At 46.3% G+C, this 23,765-nt stretch overlaps 1 protein-coding gene and 1 pseudogene across 1 annotated transcript in view; one reads left to right on the top strand and one right to left on the bottom strand.

Annotated features, from left to right (window-relative positions):
• Acsf2 (acyl-CoA synthetase family member 2) overlaps window positions 1–23,765 on the bottom strand; it is a 41,694-nt gene that overhangs the window by 10,204 nt on the left and 7,725 nt on the right. Inside the window, exons 2-10 of the mRNA XM_048446940.3 lie at window positions 3,533–3,728; window positions 3,067–3,195; window positions 2,783–2,836; window positions 2,331–2,449; window positions 2,040–2,205; window positions 1,390–1,485; window positions 1,091–1,248; window positions 748–839; window positions 11–87 (exon numbers count right to left, since the gene is read on the bottom strand). Of these exons, the coding sequence (XP_048302897.3) occupies window positions 11–87; window positions 748–839; window positions 1,091–1,248; window positions 1,390–1,485; window positions 2,040–2,205; window positions 2,331–2,449; window positions 2,783–2,836; window positions 3,067–3,195; window positions 3,533–3,728 (1,087 nt within the window). The remainder of the gene's footprint in view (window positions 1–10; window positions 88–747; window positions 840–1,090; window positions 1,249–1,389; window positions 1,486–2,039; window positions 2,206–2,330; window positions 2,450–2,782; window positions 2,837–3,066; window positions 3,196–3,532; window positions 3,729–23,765) is intronic.
• Window positions 22,783–23,236, top strand: LOC148120807 (cytochrome c oxidase subunit 7B, mitochondrial pseudogene; annotated as a pseudogene).

The following is a 23,765-nucleotide window of genomic DNA, read 5'->3' as shown; positions in this document are numbered from 1 at the left end:
AATCACTCACCACCAGCTCCTGCATGTCCATCCTGCGGATGATGGCTCGGATCAACTCGGGGGGTGCTGGGGACCCAGCAATCACACCTGAATCAGGAAGAAAGGATGATGGGATTGGTGGTCCAGGCCTGTAACGCCAGCAACCTGGAAGGTTGAGGCAGGAGAACTGCAAGTTCTACTGGACACAGAGTGAGTTCAAGGTCAGCTAGGATAGCTTAGTGAGCTCCTGTCTCAAAACAGTCAGTAAAGGGCCGGGGATACAGTTCTGTCATAAAACACTTGCCTGGCATATAGGAGGCCCTGGGTTCAGTCCCCAGTATCACAGACAAATAGAAGAGAAGCTAACACATTTCCCCCCATTCTTTTTTTTTTTTTTTTGAGACAAGTTTTCTCTGTGGCTTTGGAACCTGTCCTGGAACAAGCTCTTGTAGACCAGGCTGGCCTCAAACTCACAGAGATCTGCCTGTCTCTGCCTCCCGAGTGCTGGGATTGAAGGCGTGCATTTCCCCATTCTTTAGCCCAGTAGAGCCCCTTCATTTCCTCATGTAAGGGGTGAGACCCCGAGCCTTCATACAACACATAAAAGCGGAGGTTAGCCCGGCATCCAGGGTCACTTAGGGTTACCCTCCTCTCACCCAGGTTTCTACAGTGCCCCTTTCTGCCTCCTACATAAAAAACTGGCCTCAGCAGGGTCAGGGAGGCAAAGCCGCCCCAAGCGTTGATGCCTTTGACTGCACTGCATCTCACCTCCACGCAGAGATGAGCAGTCATAACTGGAGAAGTCCGGTTGATTCAGAACATCCACAAACATCGTGGGGGTGCCATACAGGAGGGTGCCTCTGCACAAGGGAAGCACTCAAGATTAGGTTTAGAAGTGAGAGGGAACCCCTTCCCTCTCCACCATGAACTCTCAGTACAGATCAAAGTTGTGGGGAACAGGAAGAAACTCAAGGTGGGTCTTGGTTCTCTAACACCCCCCCAAGATCTCCTGGCTGGAGGAAGAAAGCATCTCAGAAAAGGGGAGTGGGTTCAGGAGTGAGGATTTGGAGGGTCTCATTAGCCCACAGGTGGCTTGTCCCCTAATGCCCACTTCTCTCGGCTGATGGCTTCCAGCGCCTTCTTGCCATTGAAGCTTGGAGAAGACAGGAGGAGAGTGACACCGTGCACTATAGACACCATTGTGCCCCCCACGGAGCCCAGGCAGTGGTACAGGGGGCTGGGCAGCACCAACCGCAACTCTTCTGCAGTCTGGAGATGGAGACAGGGGCTGGGTCTATCATGCAGTCAGTTCTTCCAACCAGCAGGGGGAGCCCAGCAAGCTGCCCCATTCCTTGCCCAGCTGCTTCTGGCAGCCTGTAGAAACCTGCCCAGTGCCCATCCCCACCTCACCTTTGTGGGCATCTTCAGACGCTGGCCAATCAGGATGGCATTGTTTACAATGTTGTGGTGGGAAAGAGTGGCCCCCTTGGGGCTGCCAGTAGTCCCCTAAGAAGATAAGCAAGTGACAACTTGGTCTTTTTCTCCGTGTTTCTTTCCTATCCTTGGCCACTGCTCAGAGAAGCCAGAGGGGCTGAGTCATTAAGAGTAGGACATGGTTGTCCTGAATCCATCTCCTTCTTTTGTTTATACACAGTGAGCTGTGCAGGGCCAGATGTTAGGATGCAGAAATGCAAAAGAGAACACAACAACGCTGGCTTTGTCCTGTTTATATGTCATATAAGGTGGCTCAGCGGGTTCTTACACTAATTAACTGCACGGGTTTGGAGAAACTCCCTCCCTGAGCCTGATTCCCCTTGATGGGTTCCATGAACTCCCTCTCCAAGCCCTGGAGACTCTTCTCTGTGCTGGAAGCAACAGGACCCAGAAGGGGCAGGTAACAAAAACACCAGTTGATTTCCGGAGACAGAGAGGAAGGCTGGAGGCCAGAGGCAGAAGAGAGCATTGCTCCCCTGACTTTCTCTACCATCTCCCCTTCCCAGAGGCCACATAGGCAGGACACAGGTTTCATCTAGGCTTGGGACTGGAGACCACCGTCCTACCGAGGTAAACTGGATGTTGATGGGATCGTAACAGGACAAGAATTGCTGGTGGTACCGCAGCTGGGCCAGATTCTGCTCCTTGCTACCAGCTGCTACCACGTCATCCAGAAGCAGGGTCCCTGGCAAAGCGGCATCCGCTGAGATGACTGTGGTCAGATCTGGGAGCCTGGGAGACAGAGGGAATGGTGACAAGCGGCTGGAAGACAGCCCAGGAAGACATCAACTCCACCTTGGGTAGGAAGTAGGAGTCCGAGACGTCACTTGATGTCCCCAAACCCAGGATAAACTCACCTCTTACTCTTCAAGGCCCCCGGCTGAGCCTTTTCCAGCTCGGGACAGATATGCTTCAGGATGTCGTAGTATTGCTGGGTTTTGAATTGCTTAGGGAACACAATGGCTTTGCAGCCTACCTGTGGGAGGGAAAGTCCCCCTACCTGTGATCAGCAGGAAGCCCCAGACTTAGAAGCCCTCACTAATGTCTTTCTCTCTTTCTCATATACCTCAATAGCTATCCTGACACACCTATGCAGCAACACACACACACTATCCTGACCCACACAGTCCACCCCCAGTACCTTATAACTTCCCACACTCTCTCTGTGGAGCCAAAACCTCCTCCCAACCATATGGAACCCGAGGAGAGACACTGGGTGATGTTATCCACTGAGCGTGCCCTTTCTCATCCCATCAGCCTCTATCAAACCTCACGAGAAACACCCTTCTCCACCAGGAGCAAGCGGTACCTTTCGAAGGACATATTCCAGTTCTGTGGACTGGTAGGCTGGGTTCACAGACACCTGCGGGGACAAACAGGCGATTCAGTGTCCTGGGAAGAGACCCCATTCTCTCACTGTTCCCCTCAGAAAGGGCAAGGCGGCATCTACACTCAGCCAGGGCTCTTTGGTGAGCCTTGAGTGACACCAAGCCAGAAGCCAAACAGACACAGGTTTGGTTCTGTATCTAAGAGGTTTTCCCTTGAATGACATTCCTCCACATGCCCAGTTGTGCCAGGTAAACCCCTTCTCACCAGGATGATGCCTGCCTGGGCAGTGGCCAACTGAATAAGCACCCACGCATAGGAGTTGGGTCCCCACATGCCCAGCCGATCACCCTTGCGGAGACCAATGCTCAGGAGGCCGGAAGCAGCTTTGTCCACCTGGTACAGACAGATGGGGAACAAGTGAGGTGAAAACAAGCAGGAGGGACCCCGACTCCTACTCTCTAGCTTAGCCCAGGAGTCACTAAGAATAAATGGATTGCCAGGCCTCGGTGGGCTCGAGGCAAAGAAGGTAGGATGTCAACGTAAGAGATAAATATTCCAGGACCCCCTGGGGCCGGAGGTATCTAGGTCACTTCCGCCTCTGTCTCCTAGTGCCAACAGTGGGGCACTCAGGAGCCCCCAGCACACTGCCCTCACGGGCACGTGCCCACTCTGCAGCTCTAACAGCCAGGGACCAGCAGCCGCTCTCGGAAGGTTCAAGGTCAGTACTCACCTCCTCCTTGAGCTGTGCAAAGTTCAGCCTGATGTTTTCATGGACGATGACCAAGGCCTCTCTGTTGGGGAACCTCTGGGCTGTGGCATCCAGACACTCACCCACAGTTGAGTTGACAAGGAGTTGACTGGTGTGGCCTTGAACGTAACTGAGGCCTCCGATGGGCAAGGGATTGGTGAGATTCACCCTTCCAGAACTGTGGAGAGAGGAACCACGGACTGGACCGGTGCCAGGCTGGGCCTCCCTGGCACCAACATTCTGGCACACCCAGCTAATAAGCAGTTCAGCTGTTTACAATATGTTGGTATATTGAGGACCAATAGGTTTTCTCTGGATTTTTTTTTTTAAAGTAATAAGGTCTAATGTATCCCAGGCGGGTCTCAAATTCACCGACTTAGCAGAGAATGGCCTTGAACTTCTGCTGGGGTTACAAACCTGCACAAGCACATCCAGCTTCGTTCTCTGCTGGGGACCGAACTACATCCTCGGACCCTCTCCAGATCTTGTAAACTTACTATCCTCACTTGCTTTCTTTTCCTAACCTTCAAGCAGCAGGAGAGGGTCAAGGCCATCCTATGCTGGGGGCAAAAGCCTTGTGCATCTTCCTGGAAGCGATAAAAGGGGTGCCCGGGGATGCTGATGCAGGGATAGACAGAGCTGACAAAGGCTATCACCTCTGCACCTCAGGCCCTGCCTCCTGGAGGGCGACAGTCACTGTGGTTCTTCCTGGGGAAGCAGTGAAGCCCGTGGTGGAACCCAGAGTTGGGAACCAAAGCCTTGGGTTTCTCGGCTCCTCAATGGGCCAGCTTGTCTCTTCTGGGTCCCAAGATCAAAGACAGAACGGGCAAGGGGTTTAGGAACTGGATGGTGGCACTAGGAAAGACGGCCGAAAGGTCTGAGTAAGAGACAGTGCCTGGTAATGGAGAGTCCCATGCTCCATAGGCAGAACCCCCAGGCTCCCACTTCCAGATGCTGTGGAAAGGCAGAGGCTATTGCATCAGAAGAGGCAGCAGCATCTGAACCACCTGGTGACCTCAAGCACCACAGGGCAACAGGCAAAGAGAAACTGGTGCCCCAGTAAGGATGTCCTGCGTCAGCCAAGACAAGCTGTCCCTAAAAAAGCAGCTCCATCTCCTTCCATCCTCCTCAGAAAGCAGGAGTCTTTAGCACACACCTGGAATCCCAGCATCTGGAAGGATGCTGAGAGGAGGCCAGGATGAGCTACACATGAGTACCGGGCCAGCCCCCATCTTGAAGTATGGATGAGAATCAAGATCACCCATTCTCGAGGTAAGGAGGCTGATGTGCAAAGATGTCGGCGGGTGGGGGGGAGGGGGCTGGAGAGATGGCTCAGTGGTTAAAGAGCATTGCCTGCTCTTCCAAAGGTCCTGAGTTCAAAACCCAGCAACCACATGGTGGCTCACAACCATCTGTAATGAGGTCTGGTGCCCTCTTATGGCCTGCAGGCATACATGCAGACAAAGATGTCAAGGGTCAAAAAGGCTAGGAACAGCTAGACTGGAATGGAAGCTGGCTGCACCACCACATGTTATTGTCAGGCCTGCTCCCCTGCCCTTTCTCCTTTGCCTTCATCCCAAGGTCCGTCATCTCAGTGTCTAACGTCTGTGCCACTTTTTTTCATACTTCTACCTACTGGGAGGGTAGGGCAGTATTAAGCGGGGGCTGGCAGTTTCTCCAAAGAATTAAGAGTTCTAGGAACTCGGGGCTGGAGAGATGGCTCAGCAGTTAAAAGCACCTGGCTGCCCCTTCAGAAGTCCTGGTTCAATTCCCAGCGCCCATACAGCAGCTCACAACCGTCTGTATCCCCAGTTCCAGGGTGTGGTAGTCTGAAAGAAAAGCGGCCACCAGAGGGAGTGACATTTGTGGAGGTGTGGCCTTGTTGGAGGAAGAGTGTTACTGGTGTGGGGGGGTGTGGGGTGTGGGGAACGTGGGGTGGGATGAGGTGGAGGGTGGAAGCGGGGGTGGGGGTGGGTGGGGGAGTGGGGAGTGGGTGTTGAGGTCTCCTATGCTTAAACTGTGTTCGGGTCACTTCCTGCTGCCTGTGGATCAAGACGTAGAACTCTCAGCTCTAGTACCATGTGTGCCCACATGCCACCATGTCCCTCTGAACTGTAAGCAAGTCAGTCCAATTGAACGTTTCCCTAAGAGTTGCTGTGTCACGGCGTCTCTTCACAGATGTAGAAACCCCAAGACACATGCGATCACACGCCCTCTTCTGGCCACCACAGGCATTGCACGCATATCATATATATATAGATGCACATGCAGGCGAAAACACACAAAACATAAAAATCAAAAACATAAAATAATAAATAGATAAAACGCTTAAAAAAAAAGAGTTCTAGAAACTCATACCAGTATCATTTGCTCGTAAACACAGGAACCACCCCAGTCATTTAGCCACTTCAAAGGCCGGAGTATTTCACTCCTCTGCACACACCCTGAACACCTGGCCCCACAGGGTAGCTGCTAAATGTGTGCTTCTTACTGCGCATGGGAGAAGCTGGAAGAGTTGGGGAAGGGCCAGCAGAGCCAACAAGTCTCAATAACGACAGAGACGTAACTCTGCAGCTTCAACGGCGGATTGCAAAACCCAAGGCCCTCTGTGACCAGGACTGAAGTCAAGTAGGTAGTATGAGGGACAAGAGACGGAACACAACCTCACCTAAAGGTGCCCTTAGAGGGTCAGTGTGTGGGACTGCCAGTCTAGATCTATTTTCATAAGAGAAGTTGAGAACAAGGAAGTTAAAGAAAAAACAACATTCTTTTCCTGTCTCAATGTTGGCAACTCGTGTTCACACTGCGTGTGCAGCCTAAGTGTCTGGAATGTGTGGAAACCCCCAGCAAACAGCCTGCTGAACATGGACAAAGGGGCCTAGGGCCTCAGCTTGTGGAAGACCATTTCTTGTGTATATGAGACCCTGGGTTCAATTCTCAGAACTGGTCTACACATACATCTTTGCAGCAAGCAAACAACATGCAAATCAAAACTACTACTCTCTCTGAGGGGCTTCAGGAATAATTCAGGACATTGCTTACTACACAAGCATGAACACCCCAGTTTGGCCCCTAGAACCTATGTAAAAAGCTGGGTGTGCTGGTAGAGTGCAACTTTAATCCCAGCATGTGGGAGGTAGAGGAAGGAGGATCTCTACAAGTTCAAGGCCAGCCTGATCTCTAGAGTGAGTCTGAGGACAACCAAGGCACACAGAGAAATCCTGTCTAAAAAACAAAACAAAAAACCAACATCCTGGTCTACAGAGTGAGTTCCAGTACAGTCAGAGTTGTTACACAGAGAAACCTTGTTTTGAGAAAACAATAAAAGAAAAACCAACCAAACAAACAAACAAAAAGCTCCAAACAAAAAGCAGGACTCCATGGTGTATACTTGAAATTCCAACTCTGGGGAGGTAGAGACAAGACGATTCTTAGGCTCACAGGCCAGTCAGAGAGCAGCAGGCCAATGAAAGACTCTGTCTTAAAAACCAAAGTAGACAGAGTTGAGGGGAATGATACTTGGGGCCATCTGGCCTCACACGCATATTCACGTTACACCTGTAGCACAAACATGTGCACCCTCGCACACACGAACGTGTGTGTGCACGCACACACAATTATTATGAGCTATTTTTACTAAGAAAGTAGAAGGTAATAAACAAACAAACAAAAAACCCGAGTATAGTGATCAGAAGCATCTCTGACGATGTGCAGAAACCGGAGTCCTTGCCTGTTGCTTGGTGAGAGTATAAAAGGGTTCCATCGTGGGAAATAGGGTGTGGTCTTCCAAAAGTGAAACACAGAATAGCCATATTCCACCTATAGGAATATACTGCCTGAAAGATTCAAAACAAGTGTGTTCCAACTGCTCAGTTAAAACAGCAGGAGCCTGGACTGGGAAGACAGCTCTGCCAACGAAGTTCCTGCCATGCGAGAGTGAGGACCGGGGTTTGGAACCTCAGCACCCACGTAAAAAGCTGGCACTGTAGCTGATGCCTATAAAATCAGCACTGGGGGAGAGGAGTCAGTCAGACCACCCAAATCTATGAGCCCCAGATTGAGTGAGAGAGCCAGCCTCAGAAAGAGGAGGTGACTCAGCCGGCTGCCAAGTCCACTGATCTGAGTTGGATCCCTAGAATCCGCGTGGTGGAGAGAATTCTCACAAGCTGTACACACACACACACACACACACACATACACACACACAAACCCGACATGAAGAAACAAGGTGGAAAGCAATTTAAGACACTCAAGTTGACCTCTCCCCTATTTCAACGTGCATATACACACCACACACTAAACATCAGCCATACCCCACCCCACCTCACCCCACCCCACCCCACCCCACCCCTACAACAAATTACAGGAGATCCTGGTATGGAGCTAGGTGTTTGCCCTGGGCTCTGGCAAATGAGACTAAAAATTAAAATGAAGTCACCCTGTCTAGAGCTCCCAGCTATCAAATAAAACTCAACTATTAACCTGAACATTTAAAAATGTTCAGATAAGGAAAAAGGAGATAATAGCTTTATTTCCTAAACAGGTCTGCTTCAGTCTATGTAATAACAAAGTCCTCTCTGTCTTAACACACACACACACACACACACACACACACACATGACCACACATACTCACACACACAGTCACACACACACACACAACCACACATACATGGTCATAGACACACATGGTCACACACACATACACGTTCACACACACATTCACACACACACATGGCCACACACACATACATGGTCACACACAATCACACACACATACACATGCATACACACACAGAGTCACACACATACAAGGTCACACACACGATCACACACACTACATGGTCACACACATATACAGTCACACATATACTGTCTCACACACACATATACACGATCACACACACACATACACAGAGTCACACACACACGACCACATATACATGATCACACACACACATGACCACACACACATACATGGTCACACATACACACACAGTCACACATACACGGTCACAGATACACATGGTCACACACACACAGTTACATATGTGGTCACACATACGTTCACACGTGGACACACGCACGTGTCCTTTGGGACAGGCATAGAGCTCCACAGTAGAGAGCTTCTATGCATAAGGCTTTGAGTCCGATTCCTAAGGGTGGGGGTGGGAACAACCTCCAGGAATCCGAAGTTAACTAATCAGCTATTTTCCCATAGTTCTGTCTCCATCCAACTTTACAAAGAAAGACGATTTGCAAAGCTCACTGTGTTCTTTGTTTTTACTCTGGTTAGCCCCACACACACACACACACACAGCCAGCCTCCTTCACCCAGCCCGTCACTCAGATAAGAAAACAGGTGACTGAGATGGTTAAGTGACAGATTAAGGCTGCGGTTCTGTGGGTAGACATGACATGCAGGAAGCCCTAGGTTTGATCATCAGAAGGCACACAAACAAGACCTGGAGGCTCAGGCCAATAACTTCAACTCTGGGGAGATAAAAGTAGAGGACCATCCTCTCCAAGGTCACCCTAGGCTAGGCTGGGAATTTGAGGCCAGAGTGGGGCTTCATGAGATCCTGTCTCAAAAAAAAAAAAAAAAATTAAAAAAACATTGCAAAAATTTTAGTTTTGTTTTAGTTTTTTTTCTTTTTTTAAATTTATTTATTTATTATGTATACAACATTTTTTCCATGTATGCTTGCATGCCAGAAGAGGGCACCAGATCTCATTATAGATGGCTGTGAGCCACCATGTGGTTGCTGGGAATTGAACTCAGGACCTCTGGAAGAACAGTCAGTGCTCTTAACCTCTGAGCCATCTCTCCAGCCCAGTTTTTTTTTTCTCTTTTCTTTTTATCTTTAAGTATATGCGTGTTTTGCCTACATGGATGTGCATCACAAGCACGCTCAGTGTCCAAGGAGGTTAGAAGAGGGTGACAGATCCCCTGGAGCTGAGTTACAAATGGCTGTTAGCCTGCATGCAGGCGCTGGGAACCGAACCCAAGTCTTCAGCCAGAGCAGCAAGTGCTCTTAACTGCTGAGTCATCTTCAGTCCCTAACTTGGTTCTTTGATAGAAGGGAAATTTGGACATGAATATTTATAGCAGCTTTATTCTCAATCGTCAAAAAGTTTCTCCAAGTACCTAGCAGCAGAGGAACAGGCAGGTAAAGCCTGGAACTCCATTTACACACAGAACCTTAGTGGGTCACGAAAGGAAAGGACTCTGGGGCTGGGGAATTAGCTCAGTTAATAGAGAACTTGCTCAGCACACATAAAACCCTGAGTTCAAGCTCCCAGTACTGAATAATCCAGGCATAGTGTGGGAAGCAGAAGGCAGAAGCAGAAGGCCCTCAGATACACAGTGAGCCTGAAGGCAATCTGAACTACAGGAGTTCCTATTAAGAAAAGGGGTGGGGGAAGGGGAAGAAAAGGATGGCTCAGCAGTTAAGAGCACTGGCTGTCCTTCCAGAGGACCCAGATGTAATGCAGGCTGGGGAGATCTTCCTGGCAGGAACAAGAAAGTGTGGCAAGAGGCATGGGAACCTAGTTCATAGTGTGTGCACAGCTCCAGTACAGAAAGAAAGGGAGGGAAGGAGGGAGGAAGGGAAGGAAGATGCCAAGAGCTTAACGGAGTTTCTCTGCTCTGAGATCTTGATGAAATGATCCTGGAGCTTGGCCCAAACAGAACTGCCGTGTCTGGACAAGATATGGGTCGACCTGACTGAGGTCTGAATACGGGACACGTCGGGCCAGACCACATGATGTGGTGCATGCCTGCAGGGAAGCTACAGCTAGCCCTCGGTGTCCTTCTTCACTGAAGAACCAACCCACTGCAGATAGAAAACCCTTGAAAAGGCTGGGAATCCTAGCACTTGGGGCAGGAGGATGGCTGTGAATTTAGTGCCAGCTTGGCTTACATAGTGAGACCCTATCTCAAACAAACACACAACAACAACAAAAAATCAACTTCTCAAAACAAACAAACAAAAAACATTTTAAAAAAATCCAGAAACATCTAAAAAATATAAAATCAAGGGACTGGAGATATGTCTCAGTGACTAAGAGCCCTGACTGAGCTGGGCAGTGGTGGTACATGTTTTTAGCCCCAGCACTCAGAAGGCAGAGGCAGGTGGACCTCAGTGAGTTCAAGGCCAAGCTGGTCTACAGAGTGAGTTCTAGGACAGCCTAGGCTGTTAAAACAAACAAGCAAACAAACCACTGTCTGCTCTTCCAGAGTCCCCGGGTTCAATTCTCAGCCACACACAGCGGCCGACAACTGTCTGTCTGTAACTCCAGCCCTACGGCATCTAATACACTCTTCTGGCCTCTGGCAAAGCAGACACACATCCAGGCAAAATATCCAAACACATAAAATGAAACTAAATAAAGACCTCGGGGGAAAAAAAAAAAGAAGAGGAAAAATACTGATACAGTAAGTACTCCAATAATTACATAAGGGCGGGGGCGTGGCTTATTGTAGAACACTTGCCTGACCTTTATGAAGTCTGGAGTTAGCTACCAGCACCTGAGGGAGGGGAGAGCACTTACTAAGTAATTAATTTACTGTTATTTGTTATGTGGGTGACAGACCTTGGCTGTGGTTAAAAAGTATAGCCTGGACTTCTTTCTCTGGTTGTTACATGTCCTTAAAGTCCTCTTGAGTGACTCATTGACTTAACCACTGGCATGCAAATGCACTGAAATCTGAATTTGACAGACACCTTGTGACTTTAAGTGACGGCGGAACTACTAGGCTTGTCAACCCCTTCTCTGAAGATTGACAGCTCCAGTTGATACAGGACCCCACACACCCATGAGCTAATCTCCAAAGCCAGCTTGGGGTATTTGTGGCACCTCCAGTATGGAAACTGTCCAAATGCCCATCACCAGTAAGCAAGGTCAACAGTGAATTACTGCTGGTAGGTTCATAAAGGAAGGACAGGAAAGGAACTAATGATGAAACCAGATAAGCTGAATGAGTCACAAAAATAATAATAAATAAAAGATAGCTGAGTCAAGTATGGTGGCATGCCTTAGTCCCAGAGCACAGGAGGTACAAGGAAGTGAGGCAGGCTGGGAAAATAAAGGGTCACGGGAAGAAAGGGAACTCTGCCATCCAGAAGTGCGGCTGAAATCTCTCCCTTGCTGAAAGTTAATTGCCAGAACAATTACAAATGCATAGTGTAGATTGCCCAAATAGAGAAAATATTCATTTTTGTAGAGGTATTTGAAATATGAATGATAAAGCAGCAAAATCCATGCCTGAAACTGCTGGAGATTGCTCTCAAAGACTCACGAGCAAAGTGATGAAACTTGTCGGTAAAAATGTGTCTGACTCTCCTGTGATGTAGCAGATGCCTTAGACTTTGTAACCCATACAATCATCCTCTGACCTCATTTTCAAAAAAGCTCAAAGAAACAAAGTTCCTTGAAACCCTTTGAGAAATGTCACCAGAATCTTGCTGGGTGTAGTGGTGCCTGCCTGGAACCCCAGAGTAAAGGAAGTAGAAGCTAGGAAGAAGGTGAAGATCGTCTTCAGCCACATAGCAACCGTGACGCCAGCCTGGGACACAAGAGACTCTGTCACAAACATGCTTTAATAAACATAACTCATGAACTACAACAGAGTGCAAGGCCAACCTGGGTTACAAAGTAAATTCAGGGACAGAACTGAAAACACACAAAATTAAAAGAAAGGCAAATTAAAATAAAATAAAAAGAAGTCTCTGGGGTTAAGAGCGTTTGATGTTCTTGTAGCGAGGGTGGGGTTTGATTTCCCCACAAAGAAAATGGAGAGAAAGGAGGGAAAGAGGAGGAGGGAGGCGGGAGCCCGCAGAGTGTGGGGAGCAGTAGCACACCCTATAATCTGTAAGAGGTATATAGAAGTTGCCTTTGGGCTGGAGAGATGGCTCAGTGGTTAAGAGCACTGATTGCTCTTCCAGAAGACCCGGGTTCAATTCCCAGCACCCACATGGCAGCTCACAACTGTCTGTAATTCTAGTTCCAGGAGACTCATGGCAAAACACCAATGTACATAAAATATAAATAAATAAATTAATTAAAAAAAAAGAAGTTGCCTTTGCCAAAGATCACAAGAAAGCCTGGCACCTCTGCCTCTATTTTGCAACTGTTCCCTTTACTTTGCAGCACCCACTTACCCCTGCGCCTACAGAAGCGTCTCCCTAGAGAAATGTCTCCCTAGAAAGCAGAGAGAACTATCCTACCTCCCTTTAAGGTCCTACCTCCCTTTAAGGTTGAAGGCACTCATCCTTCTAAACTTCAAGTCACCAAGAACCACTTAAGACGGAGAACGGGTAAGAATACTGCCCAAGAGCCCGACAGTCCTTTTTTTTTTTTAAATATTTTTATGGTTTATTTAACTTTTTATTTTATGTGCATTGGTGTGAAGTGTCAGATCCCCTGGATCTGGATCTTCAGACAGTTGTGAGCTGCCATGTGGGTGCTGGGAATTGAACCCGGGTCCTCTGGAAGAGCAATCAGTGCTCTTAACCACTGAGCCATCTCTCCAACTCCGAGCCTGACAGTCTTGTGTTCAACCCCCAAACCCACTTAAAGGTAGAAGGAGAGAACAAGCTCCACAGAACTGTCCTTTCCCTGCCCCTGTGTGATGTGACCTGACACTCAGGTGAACCCCCTCTCCACACGGCAACAATAATAAATAAATAAAAATTAAAAAGCATACATTTCTGGCCCTTTAGTATACGTCAATACAAAGTTTTAAAAAAATCTTTGTAAGAATTAAGCTGCCACGGATACAGTCATACCCAATAAGCAGCAGATTGCTGGATTTACTTGCCATTCTTTATTTTTTCAAGCAGCATGAATTAACGTCTGTGCAAAATATGTACAGACATCAGTAAATAATGCCAGGCAAGCCAAGAAAACACATCTGTTGGTGGTTTCTAGCTTTGAAATTCCTCCGGGAAAGAAGTTCTGTTCTAAACATATTAGGCTTTTGCTTCTGGGGGTTCCAGTAAACAAGACGGGAGTCTGTGCTTTCTACAGAGCTCCCCGCTCGCTGCACCCTGCAGCCCGTCTCGGACATGGATATGCATGCTGCAGGAACAGGGCTGAGAACTTATTACCCATTGCTGACTGTTAGGATAAGGTTTCCCGGATGCCAAGCTTTGGTCCAGAAGGTAAGACCGGGACAGCGCTCCAGAGAGAAACGAGAATTCAACCAGATGACCAGCTTTTCACGATGCAATTTCTCAGAAACTCAGCAGAGAGACTTTAATGACAACTCAAGGAGTTAATGATTCTGCTTTATGAGAAATGATAAGCAAGAGGCTGGGGGTGTAACTCTGCTGGTAGAGCGCTTGCTGGGAGTTTCCCAGCATTCACAGCGGGCAGCTCCGGACTCAGCTTGAGGGGATCTGACACCATCTTCTGGCCTCTGTAGGCAATCATACTCGAGCATATACACACACACATACACACCAATCGAAAATAAAACGCAATAAAATCTTTTTTATAAAAGTGTTCTTGTGAGCCAGGCTGTGGTGGCGCTCGCCCTCGATCCCAGCACTCGGGAGGCAGAGGCAGGAGGATCTCTGCAAGTTTGAGGCCAGCCTGGCCTACAGAATTAGTTCCAGGACAACCAGAGTTGTTACACAGAGAAACCCTGTGTGTTGGGAGGGGGGCATTCCTGGGAAAGACTGAGTGTTCTACAGCGCTTCAGACAGCAGCTCAAGTGGATGGCAGCTCCTCATGGGTCTAAGTCAGGTGTTCCTGCTGACTGTGTGCAATCAGTATGATGACTCACACTAAAAAAGGTTAGAGACGGGGACCGCAGGACGGAATTCAAAATTGCCTTAGGGAATCTGGGGCTAGAGCTCCACTGGTGGAGTGTTTGTCCAGCATGCATGAAACCCTGGGGTTAATTTTTTAGTGCCACAAGAACGGGTTGTGGTGGTGCACATCTCTAATCCCAGCACTTGGAAGATAGAGGCAGGAAGATCAAGTTCAAGCTCAGCCTTGACTCTGTATTGGCTCAAGGCCAACCAGGGGTACCTGTCTCAAAGAGAGAGAGAGAGAGAGAGAGAGAGAGAGAGAGAGAGAGAGAGAGAAATTCGGGATGGTGATGCACACCTTTAGTTCTAGCACTGGGGAGGCAGAGGCAGTGGATCACTGCGTTTGAGGCCAGACTGGTCTACAGAGCAAGTTCCAGGACAGTCATGGCTACACAGAGAAACCCTTTCTTGAAAATCCAAAGGGGGGGGGGCAGGCAGAGGGATGGTTAAGGGCACTTACTGCTCTTGCACAGAAGACCCGGGTTCAGTTCTCAGCACCCACATGGCAGCTGACGGAGATCTGTAACTCCAGTTTCAGGTGATCTGATGCCCTTTTCTAGCCTCCCCAGGCATGTGAGCATGTGGTGTAATACATGCATGTAAGCAAAAACATTCCCGAAACAAAAATAAAATAAACAAAACCAAAGCAACAGTAAAAGGCTAGGCCTTAGAGGGGAGGGTAAAGGCCAGAGTGCAGCTCCTGCTTAGAACATCTAAGGCTTTGGTTCAACTCCCAGCACTGTACTAGAGGCAGGGGTATGTTAAAAAAGAAAAAATCCTGCAAAGTAGATGGAATTTTCTTTGGGTCACTAGTTCTCTCTCTCTCTCTCTCTCTCTCTCTCTCTCTCTCTCTCTCTCTCACACACACACACACACACACACACACATTTCTTATTAATTCTGAAAGCTTAGCTTATAGCTTAGGCTTGTCCCACTAACTCTTAAAACTTAAATTAACCCATTTATATTCATCTACATTTTGCTTCGTGGCTTTTTACCTCTCTTCCATCTTGCACCTCCTGCCTTCTCTCTGTGTCCTCTGGCGTCTCTGCCATGCATGACTAGATTTCTCCTCTCTTCTTCCTCTACCCAGAAATCCCACTTAACCTCTTTCTGCCTAGCTATTGGCCATTCAGCTCTTTATGAAACCAATCAAGGTGCCTTGGCAAAGACACATCTTCACAGAGTAGAAAAAGATTATTCTGCAACATTGGAATGGTTTTAACTCTAACATAGTAAAACTATATACAATAAAATCAATTACCAGGTAAGAATTACATTTGCAATGGCAAATTCCTTTTGGCAAATTCAGAGAAAATACTCCATTATTAATCCTATCTTGGAAAGTCCAAAGTTTTGTACCTAATTTATCTTCTATCCTAACTAAGGAAAACTGCAACAGTAACTACCTAGACTTCAACTCCATCAAAGACTCCAGATGGGTACAATGTTACCAGAGTAAACAGGAAGTGCAGAGTAAGCAACTTTCAAAACTAAGAAACAACAGAGACATCTGGCTGCATGGAAACATCTGGCTGCATGGACAGTCACTCAAGGTTCTTCTGTAATGTTGGGGCATTCATCTTCAGCCTTTGGGCCTAAAATATCTGACAGACTTGTCCACGAAGCAAGAATTTTGAAGGACTGTCCTACTTTGTCTTGGCAAAGTTCAGCAGTCACCTTCTTTTGTGTCCTACTTGTTCAATTTGGATAGCATAATGTTAACAATTGGGGCAAGGGCAGTTTCTTGCCCAAATGGCTAACTTTTGCCACAATAAAAGCAAAACTATATGGAGGTTCTTTGATGTCCATCATCCTTTTTTGAAGTAAAATGATGTTTCACTATCATGAAAAGCCTTATGTTATTAAAACATTTTAAATGCCATATTCTGTAGGTCTTTGAAGTGTTTGAAGACTACCTGTCTATCTAAAATATATCACTGTTTGACTTTGAAAATATACATAGCATGACAAGTTTGATTGTTAAAAGTGGTTAACTACTAACCTGCATTTCTTTATTATCCTAAATAGTTTATAATAATATCTTTCAAGGACTAGAAATTCACATTACATTGCAAAATGAGCTACATAGGTACAATATCTTAAGCAAGAGTAAAAATATATGTACAATATGCTTTAACAAAAATAACCTCAAATTTGTATCAATATACAAAATTCTTTACCAGTATTTGAGACTAGTGGTTATTAAAAAATAGACTCAACAATCCACTCTTTCATCCCATCATTTCGATACTATATGTCCCCTTTTTTCTTTTAGAAAGAGACCATTGAATCTAATATCTTTTGTTTAGTTTTCTCCCTGACCATGACCAATAACAATTTGTAATCACCCCCCACAAATGATGACAAACATCCATAACCCACCAAAAACCACTCACGTTGACTCTTGGAAATGTGGGCACTGTGTTTTCCAGACTGCTTACTGTTGACTTGTGCAATGACATCTTTAGGGGACCTTGAGAAAATTGGGATAATGGTCAAGTCCTGGGAGAGCTAGCCATAACATTTGTTGTCCAGTCTGTGTGATGGGAAAGCACAAGGCTTATCTGCAGTCCTGGCTAGAATAGTCTGTGAGTCTGAACCATCTCAGCAAGCAGCCTTGAAGCTGTTCTGGATACAGAACTCTGAGGAAACTGCAACAGAGGCATTCTGAGAGGTTGGATCACCTGGGCCATCTGCTTTCATTGGTGTCTGATCTTGCCCTAAAAACACACAAACTTTCAAAGGTAACATATACATCTGCATTAATACATGTATGGACTGTGTGTGGTACAAAGGCCAACCAAAGATGATTATTTTGTTTTATGTTAGAGCAGGTAAAATAAATTTCAACTGTCTTGCAGTTTGTCTAGGTTTAATTTATTTCTCTATGTTTGTAGCCAGGATTTTCAGGGGTTCTCCCCTGATCAAATCTGATCTTTATTAATTTTGAAGGAATTCATACCTTTTTGTTTCCTGTGAAAATAAAAGCATAACCTCTCCCCCAATTTAACATATTTCCTGACTTCCATTCTGAAATCAAGACATCTCTAAAGTATATAGACTAGTTTACTTTAGCAGTCCCTTTCATAATACAATGACTCTTAGCAGTTTCAGTCTTTGTTCATTAGCATTTAAAAAATTCAAAATTAATAAAGCACCCTGTAGTGGCATTTCAAATATATTTCAATAAATAAAGACTGCCTGAAGATCTGAGAGTAAAACAATCTCACAAGTCAGCCTTATAGACCAAGATATGTTAACACATACCTTTAATCCCAGTAGCCACAGTGACACACACCTTTAATCCCAGTGGTGCACACCTCTAATCCCACCCCTAGAAGGGAATATAAAAGGATGGGGGGTGGGGGAGAAGCTCTCAGACACAGTCTCATTCTGAGATTCCAGGAGGCAGGATCGCCATTTCAGACTGAGGTCGAGGTAAGAGCCATTGGCTGACTATTTTGCTTTTCAGATCTTCAGACTGAATCCAAATTTCTGACCCTGAGTTTTTATTAATTGTGCTTCAGCACCCTGTGTTATATTTTGCATGCTTATATGACTTATTATTTTATATCACTTTATTTTCTCTTTAAAGACTTTATTATTTTTAAACTATTTTTTTCTATGGCTGTCTATATCCATTTTCTTTTCTTTCTTCGGTATCTAAGCACATGTTTAAATATACTGTATTTTTTTAGAGTTTTGTGTGTATGTATCTGGACCTGACTTTACTAAGTATCTGCAGCATTTTCTGACCAGATGAGACAAATCTTAAACTGTTATGTCAGCTGTCCCACAGCTCAGCTGAGTGTGTGGCACTGGGAGCTGGCTCCAGCCCACAGGCAGCAGCCCATAACCAAGTCTCTGTATGCTGCCAAGCCTATCCAAGAGATCGCGGTCGCTAGGAAGCTGCATTTGACTCCGTGTTCCAAACTTTTTTCTTATGCTTTCTCAGGCCTTATGTGGAAATACATGGCTTCACATTGGGTGCCATTTGTAGACAGAATTTTCTTTAGGTCACCAGCTCACAAAAAAACAAAATGGAGACTTATTGTTAATTATGAAAGTTTGACCTACACTTTTATAATTTAAGTTAATCCATTTATATTAATCTATGTTTTGCCTCATAGCTTTTTATCTCTCTTCCATCTTGCACCTCCCGTTTCCTCTCCATGCCCTCTGGCATCTCCCCCAATAACTAGATTCATTTCCTCTTCTCCTTCTTCCCAGAAGTCCCTACCTCTTTCTGTCTCATTATTGACCATTCAGTTCTTTATTAAAACAATCAGAAGGCTCCTTGACAGAGTCACCTCTTCATAGTGTACAAAAAGATTATTCTATGACACCACCAGGTGGTGGTGGTGGCCACCATGCACACCTTTAATCCCAGCACGCAGAAGGCAGAGGCAGGTGGATCTCTGAATTCTTGTCTGGCCTGGTCTACAGAGCAAGTTCCAGGACAGCCAAGGCTACACAGAGAAACCTTGTCTCAAAAACCAAGAAAAAAAAGTTTAACTAGAGGATTAATAAAAGGGTTATTGATAGTGCAGAACAGTGACAATGGGTGCAGAAGCCAGGATGACTATGCCGTGCACTTTGGCATCCCTCACCAAGGTGCTGTCCTCAGCCCTAGCACTGAGAGCTTCTGGGAATTAGAGAAAGGGGGTGAGCCGCCAATCAAGAAGCACTGAGCTGTGTGTGGTGGTGCAGGCCAGTAATTCTAGCAACCAGAAGGCAAGAGGCAGTAGGAGGAGGAAGTTTGAGGCCACGCCTGAGCTACATAAAGAAACATTGTTTGGAAATAAAAGAAGTGGCCACACCAAGATTAGGAGTTCAACACTGTCCTCAACTACACACTGAGCCTGAGGTCAACCTGTCCTGTCTAAGACATTGTCTCAAACTGCAACAAAGTAACTCTTCTTTGAGAAAGCCCACTCCAGGACTCTGGGCTGTGCTGCTTTCTTTCCCAGCGCCCCTCTCTCTTAATTCTTGGGCTTAAAGTTGGTATTAAAATATTTTGGGGTTTGGAGAGCTCGCTCTGCAATGAAGAGCACTTGCTGCTCTTCCAGATGACCCACATGGTGGCTCACAGCCATACTGTCACTCCGGTCCCTGGAGAGCTGACACTATCCTGGCCTCCGGGACACCAGCATCTGTACAACAGGGCAGTGAGAAGGCTCAGCAGGTGCTTTCTGCTAAGCTGGATGACCTGAGTTTTATCCCCACATGGTGGAAGGAGTGAAGTGACTTTCACAAAGTGTCCTTTGTCCTTCAAATAGGGGCCGTGGGTCCATGTGTGAATTTGTAGATGGGTAGATGGAATAACAAAATTATATAAAAAGACTTTTTAAAGGAACACTAACTCTATTTTAAAAAAATTACCAAGAGGTTTGCTTCCTGAAGGCCCAGCACTGGCAGGTAGCAAGCCTAGATCCATCCTTTCAGGAAACATTGCTCTTTGGGCTGCAGCTCGTTCACAGCCTGCCCGAGTGGCCCTGCTATAGAACCCACTGAAGGGTGGGTCTATGGAAACCTCAGAAGAGTTCTAAGCAGGAATCTCCCAAAGCACTCCCCTCTAGGGATCCTGTCTGCCCTCACATACACGCATGACTCAGGACCCCCGCTCACTCTTCCGTCCTCAGGGTTCCAGCTCACCTTTCTTCCCCCATAACCAACCATAATGCCTTTGGATTCTGTCTCCATAGCTCCCAGGGAAGGCAAACCTGGACAGAAAACACAGGGGACTAGCTCAAGGAATGCCAGGTGGAGCCTGTGGCATTCTGTCACATTTCAGGGTGGGCAGCTAACAGCAGGACTAGCAATCGTCACCCCCAACACAACGGATTCCTCTATTTTGTCTGGGTCAGACACAGCCATGGGAGAGCTGGGCTCCAAGGAGCCACCAATGCAGGAATATTGATAATGCCTGAGCAAACAGGCCCATGAGGAGAAACTGTTTGTTTTGCCTCCTGAAGCCATACCTATTGGTTATGGTTCTTGGAAGTTGAACCAGAGGTCAACAGATGCACCCTGCTGGAAGCTTGAAATGTCCCAGGCTCTGGGCAAGGCCTCTTGATCTTTTCAGACACCATTAGAGAGGAAAGATAGGCAGAGCTGATGCCAGGTGCCCAGAACTGCAGAAGCATCTCCTAAACTAGGGTCAGCTAGTGAAAGTGTCCTGCCAGCCACCAGCAAAGCTTTTAAAATGAAATCAAAAGCCATTGCCAATTAGAACCAAGCCATGAACTAACACTGACCTTTGTCCTTTTCTTTCTGGTATCTGATGCAAGGCCAGTGAACCAGCTAACTCAGCAGGCAGAGCTGTTGGCTACCAGACCTGAGATCGATCCCTAAGCACAGATAAAACCAACTCCCACAAGTTGCCCTCTGACCTCCACATTCATGACATGGTACATACATCCTAAACATAATTTATTTATTTTTAGTTATTAATGTGATTAATTAATCTATTTTTTTGAGGCAGGGTCATGCTATGCAACCCTGGCTATCCTGGGAACTCTGTATGTAGGCCAGGCTGGCCTTGAACTTACAGAGATCCACCTGCCTTTGCTTCCCAAATGCTAGGATTAAAGCTGTGTGCCACCACACTCAGCATACACATGATTGTTTTGGTCGGGGGTTGGTTTTTAACAGGGTTTCTCTGTGTAGCCCTGACTGTCCTGGACAGGCTGGCCTCAAACTCATAGAGCTTCATACTCAGAAATCCTCCTGCTTCTGCCTCCCAAGTTCTGAGATTAAAGTGTCAACACTGCCTGACTTGTTTTGTTTTGCTTTTTTTGAGTAGGAAAAACATAGGGTTGGGGAGATGGCTCACTGGTTAAGAGCGAGTACTGCTATAACAGAATTTGGTCCCCAGCACCTACATCAGGCCTCTCAGAACTGCCTGTTGTTCCAGCTCCAGTAAACCCAACATCCTCTTCAGGCTGCAAAGGGATCCTGCACTCACTCGCAGAAACCTTCCCCTCATGCATAATTAAAAACAACATGTCAAAAAAATTGTAAATGATCAATAAGACTAAGGCAGCCAAGTGGGCCAAGCATGGCGGCTCATGCCTGGAACCTCAGTGCAGGAGGATCTGGCATTGAAGGTCATCCTTAACTACATAGTGAATCTGAGGTTAGCCTGAGCTACATGAGAGCTCATGTCAATGAAACACAATCCAGGACATTATTTGCCCATAAACTGACTTCTTAATAATCACAGACTAGTGCTGTTGTGTAGTCAGCTTAGGCCACAGCTTTGGTCAATGGTGAGTGCAGAGATCTCCTATTGGTCAAAGTACAGAGACTAAATGACTGCTGAACGCCTGTCCATAGATATCTAATCTATCGACATCTATTCCATCCATTCCAAGGTTCAGGGAGCATCTCGGATGAAGAGGTATAAAGAATTAAAAGCGGAGGGAAGGTAGAGGAGATATACCAAATACTGAATTTTCTGAGAAGTTGTGATTCTCAGTACACAATTTAGGTGAGATTGGGTTTTTCAACATCTTGTCATGGGAGAAGGGGGCGGTGAGGAACATTTTCTTCAGTGGTGTAGCCACTGGTAAGATGTCCATGATCCTGTAAAAGTCACACTTCTGCTCCTGTAAACAAGCTTAATGTAACACACACACACACACACACACACACACATGCACACACCATGAAACTAGAAAGGGGACTCACTGGGAGCAGAAAGCGGATACGAGAAAAAACAGGATGTATATGATTTCATACATTATGCATATGCATGACAATGTCATAAAGAAACCCATTTTTGGCAAGGACAAATAATCTACCACAACAAATAAGAAAAGAATATGAATGGAAGAGTCACAGGAGCCATGGACAGCAAATACTCCACAAGACAAGCAAATGCACTGATAGCCATGGGCATGTAAATTTAAAACCCCAGCAGAGTGGCCCAGGAAGTGCTTCAAAGTCTGACCACTCTACGTATTGGCAGCAACATAGGAAAACAGCAAGATTTGGATAACAATCCAAAACAGCAAGACTGCTGGGAGTCACAAGAGCACAGATCTTCCAGGGCAGTACCCTGAAAAGCTGCAGTGTCAGCTTCCCCACTCGGCAACCCTACTGTTGCACAAGACACTCATGCCGCGGACTGCTGCACAAGGGAAAGCCAAGAATCCCGATCCCCAGGCATCAGCAGGAGCAGACACCTGCTGCTGAGAGAACTAAAGAGCTAGTTTTGTTCACAAGTATAATATGTATCCTGTATGAATAAAAAAAAAAAGACAAAAAAATTCACGTTTTCCAGGTCTAACAAATGTAGGTTGTATACACCAAATGATACACTATATCACCTGTCGGCTCAAGGAAATGTCAAAAGTATAAACCAGGTAATGGTGAAGCTCCGTGTCAAAGAATGCTTAGGGGCAAGGGTAGCTGGGTCGAATCTGCACGGAGGCAGCACCGGTCGTCACCGCAGTTCCATCTTCTTCTCCGCGATGTTGCCCTTAGCCAAAAACGCACTAAGCCGTCTCCAAGTTCAAAGCATTCAGCAAGTGGTGGCAAGACACAGCATCAGAAACGGGCACCTAATTTCCACGACAAATATGGAAATGCTATATTAGCGGCTGGAGGCCTCTTCTGTATTTCTGCATGGACATATACAGTAACACAAATTGGAATAGCATGGAACCTGTCACCTGTTGGCAGAGTCACCCCCAAGGAATGGAGAGATCAATAGTCATGCCAGCTGGTGCAATAATCAAGGAATTGTTTCAAAACCAATCTATAAGTGATGCCAAGTCAAAGAATCATGTATTCACTAAAATATGGCATATTGAAGAAAAAATAAAGTACCTTTGAAACCTTCAAAAAAAAAAAAAGAATGCTTAGGATACACAAAGCACTGCATTCAATCTCGGTATAAAGAAACAAAGTATAAGACACAATCTGATACAACATAATTAGATTTATGTCAGGGAAGGTATACAGGAGACATCAGGGCAGAAGGTATGGCTCAGCAGTTCAGAGCTCTGGCTGCTTTTCCAGAGGACTGGGGTTGGATTCCCAGCACCCACATGGCAGCTCACAATCCTTGACTCAAATCCTCTGTAATGGGGGCTGGAGAGATGGCTCAGCAGTTAAGAGCATTGCCTGCTCTTCCAAAGGTCCTGATTTCAACTCCCAGCAACCACATGGTGGTTCACAACCATCTGTAATGAGGTCTGGTGCCCTCTTCTGGTCTGCAGGCATACATGCAGACAGAATATTGTACATATAATAAATAATTTTTTAAAAAATCCTCTGTAATTCCAGTTCCAGAGAAGCTGACTCCCTCTTCTGAGTTTCATGGCACTGCATGCACATGCTGTACAGACATACATGCAGGCAGAACACTCATACATATGAAATAAA

The sequence above is a fragment of the Myodes glareolus genome, chromosome 9 (genome assembly GCF_982192425.1).
Source record: "Myodes glareolus chromosome 9, mMyoGla1.1, whole genome shotgun sequence".
NCBI classification, from domain to species: Eukaryota; Metazoa; Chordata; class Mammalia; order Rodentia; family Cricetidae; genus Myodes; species Myodes glareolus.
This window is presented reverse-complemented; position numbering and strand designations above follow the sequence as displayed.